This window comes from Mytilus edulis, chromosome 3 (assembly GCF_963676685.1).
Source record: "Mytilus edulis chromosome 3, xbMytEdul2.2, whole genome shotgun sequence".
In the NCBI taxonomy this organism is placed as follows: Eukaryota; Metazoa; Mollusca; class Bivalvia; order Mytilida; family Mytilidae; genus Mytilus; species Mytilus edulis.
The window spans coordinates 87,287,786-87,300,658 of record NC_092346.1 but is presented as its reverse complement, the minus strand read 5'-3'; the positions used below and the strand labels follow the sequence as shown (position 1 = coordinate 87,300,658).

General features: G+C 30.5%; 1 protein-coding gene across 4 annotated transcripts in view; it reads left to right on the top strand.

Annotated features, from left to right (window-relative positions):
- LOC139517700 (run domain Beclin-1-interacting and cysteine-rich domain-containing protein-like) overlaps positions 1–9,582 on the top strand; it is a 33,551-nt gene extending 23,969 nt beyond the window's left edge. For all 4 annotated transcript variants that reach the window (XM_071309008.1, XM_071309006.1, XM_071309005.1 and 1 more), the window contains exons 14-23: positions 571–721; positions 1,314–1,394; positions 3,071–3,144; positions 3,651–3,715; positions 4,101–4,401; positions 5,350–5,428; positions 5,901–5,975; positions 7,667–7,760; positions 8,596–8,668; positions 9,295–9,582. In XM_071309008.1, coding sequence (XP_071165109.1) covers positions 571–721; positions 1,314–1,394; positions 3,071–3,144; positions 3,651–3,715; positions 4,101–4,401; positions 5,350–5,428; positions 5,901–5,975; positions 7,667–7,760; positions 8,596–8,668; positions 9,295–9,349 — 1,048 coding nt within the window. In that variant the 3' untranslated portion in view covers positions 9,350–9,582. The remainder of the gene's footprint in view (positions 1–570; positions 722–1,313; positions 1,395–3,070; positions 3,145–3,650; positions 3,716–4,100; positions 4,402–5,349; positions 5,429–5,900; positions 5,976–7,666; positions 7,761–8,595; positions 8,669–9,294) is intronic.
- Positions 9,583–12,873: the final 3,291 nt, after the last annotated feature.

The window sequence follows — 12,873 nt, the reverse complement described above, 5'->3', positions numbered from 1 at the left end:
CATATCTCAGATACCAAAACATTAAGTGCAAATTTGACCGGAATAAGATTGTTTGTTAGGTCAAGGTCTATCTGCCCTGAAATTTTCAGAGCAATCAGGCAACCCGTTGTTGGGTTGCTGCCCCTGAATTGGTAATTTTAAGAAAATTTTGCAGCTTTTGGTCATTACTAGTATCTTAAATACTATTATAGATAGAGATAAACTGTAAGCAGCAATGATGTACAGCAAAGTAAGACCTACAAATAAGTCAACATGATCAAAATGGTCAATTGACCCCTTAAGGAGTTATTGCCCTTTATAGTCAATTTTTAACAATTTTCATAAATTTTGTAAATTATAAATTTTTACAAAATATTTTAAGTTCATTATAGATAGAGATAATTGTAAGCAGCAATAATGTTCAGTAAAGTAACATCTACAAACACATCACAATCACCAAAACACAATTTTGTCATGAATCCATCTGTGTCCTTTGTTTATGACATGCACATAAACCAAGGTGAGTGCCACCGGCTCTTTAGAGCCTCTAGTTTATTGAAACCTTGATATTGTAAAATATATTTTTTATAGCTCAGTTACTACAGAAAATGGTGTGAGTGCTTCCAACAGTTTATCAGCGGAGTCTGTTGCTATTTCATTACTGAAGAAATTCTCAGAGAAACAACTTCCAAAGGCTTCAGATCTTATCTGGCTTGTACCTGAAAGTGATGCTCCTCAGAAGGTGATTTTTTTATGTGGTTTTATTTATAGTTCAAATTTGTAAGTTACCTTTGAAAAAAAAGCATTTAAAACCAACAATTGATCAAATTTTTGATTTAATGAAAATATTAATAAAAAGAATTCAGTAGACAATGACCAATATCTTGTAATGTTACCATATTTACATGGTGCAAATTTTGTGTGTGCATGGAACCATGCTTTTGAATGTGTTTTTTGTTGTTGTGAAAAAGACTGTAGCAATTAATGAGATCCATGCACATATTTTTATGGGAATTAATCTTCAAGCTTTCATGCAGTGTTGTTGGTTTAATTTGAAACATTAGTGATAGAGACTTGCCCAGTACATCCAAACATTTAACAAACAAAATGTAAATTTAAAGGCAAGATCAAAACTAAAAACTTGATATTTTTACTAAAGCTAAAATGTGAGATTTAAAGTTTATAGATATGTTCTGCAGTGTACAGTATGTTTATTGTAGTTACTCCCAATGCCAGACTCTTATCCTATTGATCCTGTGTACAGTATGTTTATTGTAGTTACTCCCAATGCCAGACTCTTATCCTATTGACAGTGTACAGTATGTTTATTGTAGTTACTCCCAATGCCAGACTCTTATCCTATTGATCCTGATGACGCTGAAGATATGAAAACTAACAGATATCAAACATTCCAGGTAATATAAAACTAACAGATATCAAACATTCCAGGTAATATAAAACTAACAGATATCAAACATTCCAGGTAATATAAAACTAACAGATATCAAACATTCCAGGTAATGTAAAACTAACAGATATCAAACATTCCAGGTAATATAAAACTAACAGATATCAAACATTCCAGGTAATATAAAACTAACAGATATCAAACATTCCAGGTAATATAAAACTTACAGATATCACACATTCCAGGTAATGTAAAACTAACAGATATCACACATTCCAGGTAATATAAAGCTAACAGATATCAAACATTCCAGGTAATATAAAACTAACAGATATCAAACATTCCAGGTAATATAAAACTAACAGATATCAAACATTCCAGGTAAGATATGAAAACTAACAGATATCAAACATTCCAGGTAATATAAAACTTACAGATATCACACATTCCAGGTAATGTAAAACTAACAGATATCAAACATTCCAGGTAATATAAAACTAACAGATATCAAACATTCCAGGTAATATAAAACTAACAGATATCAAACATTCCAGGTAATATAAAACTTACAGATATCACACATTCCAGGTAATGTAAAACTAACAGATATCACACATTCCAGGTAATATAAAGCTAACAGATATCACACATTCCAGGTAATATAAAACTAACAGATATCAAACATTCCAGGTAATATAAAACTTACAGATATCACACATTCCAGGTAAGATATGAAAACTAACAGATATCAAACATTCCAGGTAAGATATGAAAACTAACAGATATCAAACATTCCAGGTAATATATGAAAGCTAACAGATATCACACATTCCAGGTAAGATATAAAAACTAACAGATATCACACATTCCAGGTAATATATGAAAACTAACAGATATCACACATTCCAGGTAATATATGGGTATAAAGAAAAATTGTTTTAGTTGAAGGATTTGAATTTGATTCACAGAAAATTCCTGTTACATAGGAATAAGGATAAAAAGGTTTATTGTTATGCGTTTACTTTTCTACATTGGGTAGAGGTATAAGGGGAGGGTTGAGATCTCACAAACATGTATAACCCTGACGCATTTTTGCGCCTGTCCCAAGTCAGGAGCCTCTGGCCTTTGTTAGTCTTGTATTATTTTAATTTTAGTTTCTTGTGTACAATTTGGAAATTAGTATGGCGTTCATTATCACTGAACTAGTATATATTTGTTTAGGGGCCACTTGAAGGACGCCTCCGGGTGCGGGAATTTCTCGCTACATCGAAGACCTGTTGGTGACCTTCTGCTGCTGTTTTTTTCTATGGTCGGGTTGTTGTCTCTTTGGCACATTCCCCATTTCCATTTTCAATTTTATTATAATTTACAGTTAATTATGAATCTTATCTTTTAATCATATTTAAACATTGGGTTGTTCTTGAAATCCATTGTTGATATATTATAGAGGACTTCCATCAAACAAGAATCTCTTAACTTTCAATTTTTAAATGGAGAAATAAAATCTACATCTTTAAATCAATTGAACCTTTTCAGAGGCTATTTTCATTGCTATTATTTATCACATTAAACAATGTTTTTTGGTTATTTTTAATTTGCAATAATATAAGTAGACTGTGTTAATGTTTCAAAATTTGTGTTTGAATTAAATGCCAAGCTAACTGGTTATATATTATATTTCAGACGAGATTACGGGGTAACATGGAATGGGCTCCACCAAGACCTCAGATTATTTTTAATATCCATCAGCGTCCAAAGTAAGTCAAATTATCATTGTCTGACACATTTTGTTTGTAAACTTTAAAAAATGTTAGTATTGTAATTACTCAAGTCTATATATTTTTTCTAAAATGTATTTACATATTTTATGTAGATTGAGATTTAGCTTATGCCCATAAGTTACTTTGAGGAATGTTGATAGAAAGACATACTTTATGCAATACTATCAGGGTTCTCTGATTGAAATTGTGGAACTATAAAAATTGATGAATAGTGCAACATACCTGTAAATTTGGCTTGTCCAATAATCTGTTTATTAAAGCATTCAATACTGTTTACAAGGTATACACAGAAAACACATCAAATATATAGCATAAATATAACTGTGTTATTTGGAGAGAAATTTTTGAAAAAATCCTTTTAAATATTGTGCTTATTTAGGAACAGTGTTATATTCTTTATATACAGTTACAGTAAGTTTTCACAGTTTGGGATATTGAAATCATGATCTATATAGTATAGTAGATTTTATATATTATTACAGTAGGAAGAAAACAATGGAGAAGCAGAATTACCTCTGTGCGGGTTGTGGTACAAGGGTTGAACCAGGTCAGTTAATAATCTATAAAAAGGTAAGAAGATGTGGTATGATTGCCAGTGAGGTAACTTTTTGTAAAAGGCAATTCTCTATGCCAGACCAAATAACAAGAAGTTTTTATGACTGAATGTGTTTATGTCAAGTTGAACCTTAGTTTTGCTACAATTACACCAATTTTCATGTTTATGGAATGAGTTTTGACACTACATAGATTTTGGTCTTTCAATCATTATATTTAGATGAGAGGCAGGTACATTAGCAGAGCATGATAAAACAATCTCTGTTCACCAGCTGAACACTATTTAACAGAAGTAAACAGATATGCAACATTACTTTAATAGAAATATCTCTGTGATAGATAAATTTCATCATAACTTATTATTTTTCTATTTTCAGGATACATCAGCAGATTTCGATACTGTGAATACCTTGGAAAGTTTTTCTGTCAATGTTGCCATAGTAAATCTTTATCATATATTCCTGGAAGAATTCTGAAGAAATGGGACTTCCAAAAGTATCAAGTGTCAAACTTTGCCCATGATTTATTAACTAAGATCTATACGGAGCCTTTGTTCAATATCTGTGATATAAATCCTTCATTATATAAGAAAGTGAAAAGTTTAGATAGTATTTTAGAATTACGACAACAGTTACAATATGTGAAGAAGTTCCTACTTATCTGTAAAGATGGTACCAAGTAAGTTCTTATATAATTTGTTTTCCATACATGAACTGTGATAAAGAAGTGTGGATACACACCTCTGTTTCAACTTACAAAATGCCCCAAATCAACATTTTTCAATTTTCCGCCCAACTTCTGTGCATTCTTGTTTTCCTAACATACCACATATTGTTTGAGAGTTTTGATAACTGGATACAATGATACACTTTTAATGACTTCTATAAATGACTTGTTATAAATATATTTGAATGATATTGAAAGATAATTACATCATTTTGATTGGCTAATAGTAATATGTGTCATTCTGAAATTAACATTCATTTCATCAAAATGATGACATAAGTTTCCACAATTAAGTGCACAGGTATGATAAAAGAAAACCTTGATAGTAATCATGTTTGATGAAAGTGAAAAAATGTAATTATAAATATTGAATGCTTCTTTTAGTATTAATTTCATAGGTTTGTAAAAGCGTTGACACTGCACAGATTTAAGAATGAAGCACTCCCATGCTTCACACAAAATGTACTTCGGTCAATGCTTTTACACCCCAATGAATTTACAAAAAGAAGCATTCATTCTTAACTAAATAACAAGAGTAAAAATAACTGTAAGATTAATTTGAATTTCATAGACTTTCAAACAAATTTTTTGTCAAATTTAATACTTGGTGGTACAAATATAGAAGTTTTTACACTACATTTGTACATATATATAAGAAGATGTGGCATGAATGTCAATGAGACAACTCTCCTCCAAGTCTCAATTTGTAAAAGTAAACCATTATAGGTCACAGTCTGGCCTTCAACACGGAGCCTTGGCTCACACAAAACAGCAAGTTATAAAGGGCCTAAAAAATGACAAGTGTGAAACCATTCAAACAGTAAAACCAACAGTTTAATCTATATAAAAATGATAATTGAGAAACACTTATAAACCACATCATGTTTGTTTAATTTTCAGTTTTTTGAGTGATATAAAGAACTTACCACCATACTGGTCAGATGATTTTCACTTATACTCTTTATGTGATCTTGTTAATGTAAGTATGGAGTGATTCAGATATTATAACTTGAAAGATGTTTAATGTACTGCATTTATTCATTAGAATGCATTCAATTGGATAATTCTTAATTTTCTTGCATAATTCAATTTTTTGCATTTATTTTTACTGTATGAAACCATTTTCTAAATAGTTAAAAAATGACATCTAGATATGATTGATCACACACAATAGATATTGATTATTGTTTGGAATTCAAACAACAATATTTCCTTGTTTCAGATTCCAATAAGGAACATTTATTATGTTATTGTAGACTATTGTTTATTTGTGGATTTCCTATTCTTTCCATCTGGTATGAACCCAATTCCCAATTTAGGATGAGAGCACACATCTTTTAATTAATTTTTTTTCTTCTGGAAAATATGCTAACGTAAATAGTTTAAATCCATTGCATCATTATTTAAATAACTAGTTGAGTTTGTTTTAAGTTGTTTTTTAAATGTTTTAGGCTAAGAATCAACAAATGTTTAATCAGTTAAAGAATATAGTCACCTCATCAATAACACATGTAGAAAATTGCCAGGTAAGTCTACCATATTACCACACCAATATAACCTTTAGAAGAAAGTTGTCAGGTGAGTCTACCATATCACTACACCAATATTACCTTAAGAAAGTTGTCAGGTGAGTCTACCATATTACTACACCAATACTACCCGTAGAAAATTGTCGGGCGAGTCTTCCATATTACCACACTGTTATTACCTGTAGAAAATTGTCAGGTGAGTCTACCAAATTACCACACCAATATTACCTGTAGAAAATTGTCAGGTGATTCTACCATATTACCACACCAATATTACCTGTAGAAAATTGTCAGGTGATTCTACCAAATTACCACACCAATATTACCTGTAGAAAATTGTCAGGTGATTCTACCATATTACCACACCAATATTACCTGTAGAAAATTGTCAGGTGATTCTACCATATTACCACACCAATATTACCTGTAGAAAATTGTCAGGTGATTCTACCAAATTACCACACCAATATTACCTGTAGAAAATTGTCAGGTGAGTCTACCATATTACCACACCAATATTACCTGTAGAAAATTGGCAGGTGATTCTACCAAATTACCACACCAATATTACCTGTAGAAAATTGTCAGGTGAATCTACCATATTACCACACCAATATTACCTGTAAAAAATTGTCAGGTGATTCTACCATATTACACCACCAATATTACCTGTAGAAAATTGTCAGGTGAGTCTACCATATTACCACATCAATATTACCTGTAGAAAATTGTCAGGTGAGTCTACCAAATTACCACACCAATATTACCTGTAGAAAAAGGTGAGTCTACCATATTACCACACCAATATTACCTGTAGAAAATTGTCAGGTAAGTCTACCATATTACTACACCAATATTACCTGTAGAAAATTATCATGTAAGTCTACCGTATTACTACACCAATATTACCTGTAGAAAAGTGTCAGGTAAATCTACCATATTACCACACCAATATTACCTGTAGAAAATTGTCAGGTAAATCTAATATATTACCACACCATTATCACCAGTAGAAAATTACCTTAGCTGGAGGTCTACACAGTGCCTTAAATCAGTTATTTGTAAAGTGTTACCAGAGCTTTGCTTTCTTGGATCATAGTGTGCATATGCAAATATCAACAGTTACAGCAATTTTAATTGAGTTGAATAGATCTATTATTGTTATATAAATATAACAATTTTTATAACAAGGAAAAAATAATTAAGTAGCCTGGAGTTTGAGTGGTCTAAATAGTAAATCTACTGCATGTCTAGGGTGTCAACTCCGAGGTTGTGAGTTTGAGCCCTACACTTGGCAGGTGTGAGTTTGAGCCCTACACTTGGCAGGTGTGTTTGATTCCAATCTTTTATGACTTGGATTGACAGTTTCTCTGCTGAGGGTCAGTGGCTCTCTGTGGGAACTCTAGACTGTCTCCACCCTTAAAAACTGACTGCCACTATATAGTTAATAGTGCTGAAAGTTGAGATAAAAAACAACATCCAATCAATCATTATTATAATAAAACACAACCACATACATAACACCATTACATTAAAATAAGGAGAATGTATTGTTGTTTAGACTTAGAAGATGGTGACTCATCTTAGTAAAAGCAAGTTTGAATAAAATAAAAGCCTATAACAGAAAAAATGCATCTAAAATTACCACTTATAGGTAATCAGTTCTTATATATTTTCTTTCTTTACAGTTTTGCCAGGGACTTGGTTTTATATGTGAACTGTGCAGAAATAACGCAGATGTTATATTTCCATTTCAACTAAATAAGGTTGAAATTTGTCAAGGTGAGTACATTTTAGCCACAAAAATGTAGAAAAATTTAGTATGTACTCTTTGTAGTTCTTCTTTGAATTACTATTTCTGCTTGCTTAAAAGTCATGTTGTTCTGCTGCTTTTAGAATTTAAATTATTTACAATTGAATTCTTTCTCAGTCGGTATGTTAGACAACCACAGAACATCTGGTTTTGAACATGCACATTCATGGTAGCTAATAAGATCTAAAGAAATCTTGTTAATCATGACGACTTATGGCAGTTCATGAACATTTACTAGATATATAAATGGACTTCAAAGGTAATTCTAAACCATGAATTTAAGTTTTAAATGAAGTATCCATTTTCTATACACTGGTAAGCAGAATTTAGAAAACGAAATTAAATATCCAGGAAAATACAACTTATTATCAATCCATGAAAATTGGTATCCATGAAAATAATTGAATCAACAGTAACATGTGTATAATATAAAGCTTGAATCTAAGTTTATATTGAGGGCAATGTCAGTGAGAACACATGGAGATTCTAGTGAACAGGGACACATCAAAGAGTGCTATGGATTAATATGAATAAAAATTCTGTTTAAGCTCACATAATTAACCAAACCATGCTTTGCTATATGACAATTATCACAGTAAAACCCAAAAAAATAAAGACTCCATTTTTCACCAGATGTTAAACCATAATGCTGATTATTTTGAAAGTTCTTGGTGAATTTCTCTAATATTATAAATATAATTGTTTAATTGTTATGTAATTTCACATAATTTTAGATTACAAATTTTGTTTGGAGAATGTAGAATGAATATTTGTTCAGATTCATTGAAACTTGAATATTTGTAGGTTGTAAATCGTGTTTCCATAGAGACTGTTTTGTACCAGATAAATGTCCTAGATGTGCTAGATTAGAAGCTAGGTAGGTAAAACACACATTAACTTAGTGATTTTGTATGTACTCCTGCTGTGCCTTTTATTGTTTTTTTTTTCATCAGTTTTTGTTGGCAGGTTGGACCTAAGATGCAGATAAACTTTCCTACATTAAATAACCTTATTCAATACATTTAGATAGCAGTGATAGCAATTATCACCCAGTGTAAGTTGGTGGTCAAATGTCTACTACAAAAGTAGGTATAGGTATTAATTCATGAGTATTATCTGTTATTTGTGTGTAGTGATTTTGTGTCAGTTATTAATACACCATATTCTTTCTTTTCCATTGCATACTAGTATATTTAATTATGGCAATGTTAAATGACAAGACTTTTGGTATTTAAAGATGTAACTTATAGTGTGAAATTGATTTTAAATAGATATAAGAAGATGTGGTATGAGTGCCAATGACACAACTCTCTATCCAAGTCACAATTTGTAAAAGTAAACCATTATTGATCAAAGTATGATCTTTAGCTTAAAGACTTCATCTGACTGCTGATTATATTTTTGTTATTTTTACATCTGATATTCAGAAGTTGTTAGTTGTAAATGTATGTGTATAAAAATGTCTGGTTATACATGACTGAAATTTAATGGAATATTTTACAGAAGACAGAGAATGGAACAAAAGTTTTCAGAAGAAATGGATGAGGAAGATAGTTGATAATGAACAAAGCCTGATTTAACAATATTCCTGTATGGTGCTTATTTATTTTCACATGGACAAATGTGCCAAGCCATATAAATCTTCCATTGTCTGTATTGGTTAAAATCTATATTTTAGTTCATTTAAAAGTTACTTATATCTTTTTGATCATCTTGTGTAGTATAATACTCAAGGGGGTTATCAGATCCTCTCAGCAATTTTTAAGTCAGAAATTACATTTCATTTTTCAATGAATTTGTCATGTTTTTGTCGAGCCTGTGACTTTTGTGGCAGAAAGCTTGACATAGGGATAGTGATCCGGTAGCGGCGGCGGCGTTAGCTAACTTCTTTTAAAAAAGCTTTATATTTTAGTAGGTGGAAGACCTGGATGCTTCATACTTTTTATATAGATGCCTCATGTTACGAAGTTTCCATCAGTCACATGTCCAATGTCCTTGACCTCATTTTCATGGTTCAGTGACTACTTGAAAAAAAGTTAAGATTTTTTTGTAATGTTAAATTCTCTCTTATTATAAGTAATATGATAACTATATTTGGTATGTGCGTACCTTGCAAGGTCCTCATTCCAGTCAGACAGTTTTTACTTAAACTCAACCTCATTTCATGGATCAGTGAACAAGGTTAAGTTTTTGTGGTCAAGTCCATATCTCAGAAACTATAAGCAATAGGTTAGTATATTCGGTGTATGGAAGAACTGTAAGGTGTACATGTCCAACTGGCAGGTGTCATCTGACCTTGACCTCATTTTCATGGTTCAGTGGTTATAGTAAAGTTTTTGTATTTTGGTCTGTTTTTCTTATACTGTTTGCAATAGGTCTACTATATTTGGTGTATGGAATGATTGTAAGGTGTACATGTCTGTCTGGCATGGTTCATCTTACCTTGACCTCATTTTTATGGTTCAGTGGTCAATGTTTAGTTTTCTTGGTTAATGTTAAGTTTATGTGACAGTTGTAATACAGCTTTATATTTATGACTATCAACATAATATCAATAATTAGTAAAGAAAGCGAGACATGTGTGCACTCTTGTATGTTATAATTCACTTTAGGAACTCAGATTTGTATGTAGTTGGTATTTCAATGTTGCATACAATAATGATATTTTACTAAAATTTTCTTTTCGTTTAGTAAAACTCAGTTATAGAACATTAATATCATTATGACCTGCATTTCATGCTCAATGCCTTGTAACAGACTTACACACAGGTATTTTGAACTCTGGTGGATAATTGTTTCTCTGGCAATCATACCACATCTCCTTATTTTTATATCAACATATCATTTTGTTTTTCGTAAGGTTCATACTTAATTTTGTAAAATAGAATAATAAAAAATGGTGCCTTATTTCTTACTATTAATTTAATTTCAATAAGTAGATACTGATAAACTTGCGCTTAGCTTAGTTAAGTAGACAAAAAGAGGTTAGTTATTTTCAATGGTAACAGACCTTTAAAAGAGTTTTCAATTTAAAGCAGAATTTCTTTTTTACCCCAAAATATGTTTTTTTTTTTTTTATAGTTTTGATTAAGTCTGAAATGATGATAATAACTATACTTGGTATCAAAATTAATTCACATGGTTGACCTTTTACAGTTTTAGTTAGTATGACCAATGATGATAGATTTTTTAACCATGCATGACTTGTTATTTGGATCATGAAACTATTTGTTTCAGTGCTTCTTTGTGAAATAAATTTATTATCATTTACTTATTTTACTTAAAAAATATACTTGTTATATTAATTTATATTTTTAAAATTATTACATATTATAAGGTTAGATTACCGGTGACAAATATTCTGTGATATGCACAGTATGATAATTTTATTCCCAAGATTATCATTACAAATTTATTGATCAGTTGACTTGCAGTTTGAAAGTCAAAGGGATGGATTTTTCAACGTACAATACACAAATGAAATTTATAAGTTTATCTAGTCCTTATTTATTTGTCAGGAAATTAAAGCAGGATACCCTTTTTTGCTCTTAAATGCACATTCAAATGTATAGCGCCTATATTTTTAATAATATTTCTTAGAATAAGTTTAATTGTCCTGACTTTGCTTTTTCCTTTTGGGTAATAGACTACAAAGAGACTTCAAACTTACCCTCACAACTAACAGACTTTTGAGTAATTATATGTACTTCAAATGAACTTACTTACTTACTTACTGCCCTTGTACGCCAAATGAACACATAACTATAAATATCATATGACTCATGTCTAAAAATAGAATTTTCTTTCCTGCCATCCCACATTTATTTTATGGTCCTTATATTTTTGTTTGTTTGTTTGTTTTGTTAACATTAGGTTCTTTTTGATAAAAAATAGAATTAAATAAATTTATGTATTTCCTACTTCAGATATTTGAAAAATTTAGATATACTTCTAAACTATATAGATTCATTTGTATTACATTTGATAGAAGGATAAAATAATTTATTACATCACATAACTTTGATACTGAAGTAAAAACATATGGTTTTTGAGAAGAAGGTATTCAGTTCATTTTTAGCAATTAAAATTAAAATCAAAACATAATGTAAATCCATCAATTAACATGCTTATTTTAAACGATGTACAGATTATTTTGTCAATAATTATATATGGGCGTTTTTCAATAAAAACGTACTTTCTTGTCCCAGCCACTTTAAAAAAAATGTGTTTAATCTTTGCAAGTAATTTTTTGTGCAGTCAGTACATTGAATTAGATATAACATTTTTAAGTAAAGAAACAGTTTATTTTTTAGAGGGATTGATAAGATATTGATTCCTGAATGGTCCAAAACAACCAAAATGGCATGTCCCTAGACCGCCTGTTCAACATTCATACTCTAAAATATCGTAAAAAAATGTAGAAATAAATATTAATTTTACTTAATATAAGTTCTTTAATAATTCAAAAGTATGTTTAGAGCCAACATATTTTAATAAACAGCTTTTAACATAGGATTTTTTATTTTAGAAGGTGTGTCCCTAACACAATGTCCACTACGAAACGAAGTCATTAAAACTTGCTTATAAACAGTTTTATAAAATCAATGTAATTTTTTGTTTGCAAGAGATATAAACATTAGGGTCTTACAAAAGAAGTGATGCTTTTATAACGGCAGTTAAACTGTTGGTAAGAAAAATTGAGCACATCAAATGGACCAGAGTGATACCGTATTTTTGTAAATGTCCACTACGAAACGGTTCAAATCTCCTTCAGTAACTGGTTTTAAAATTATGAAAAAAATATCAGTGTACAGCTTGATAACGCTTTGATGAATACAGTCAGTCTTGTTACTATTGCAATATAGGGGTTGTGAGAAAAAAATAAAACTATGTGAATACGTCCCCTACGAAACGGTCCCCTACGAAACAAGTTTGGGAGAAAAACGTTTCGTAGTGGACACTACCACTACCAAGCAGTCTTTTTTTACTCTTTTTCCAATTATATTCGTGCAAAGCATATAACAAAGGTTAGTTTCATGTAATTTTTATTACGTTTTTATTAACATAGAATAGGGTTGATGT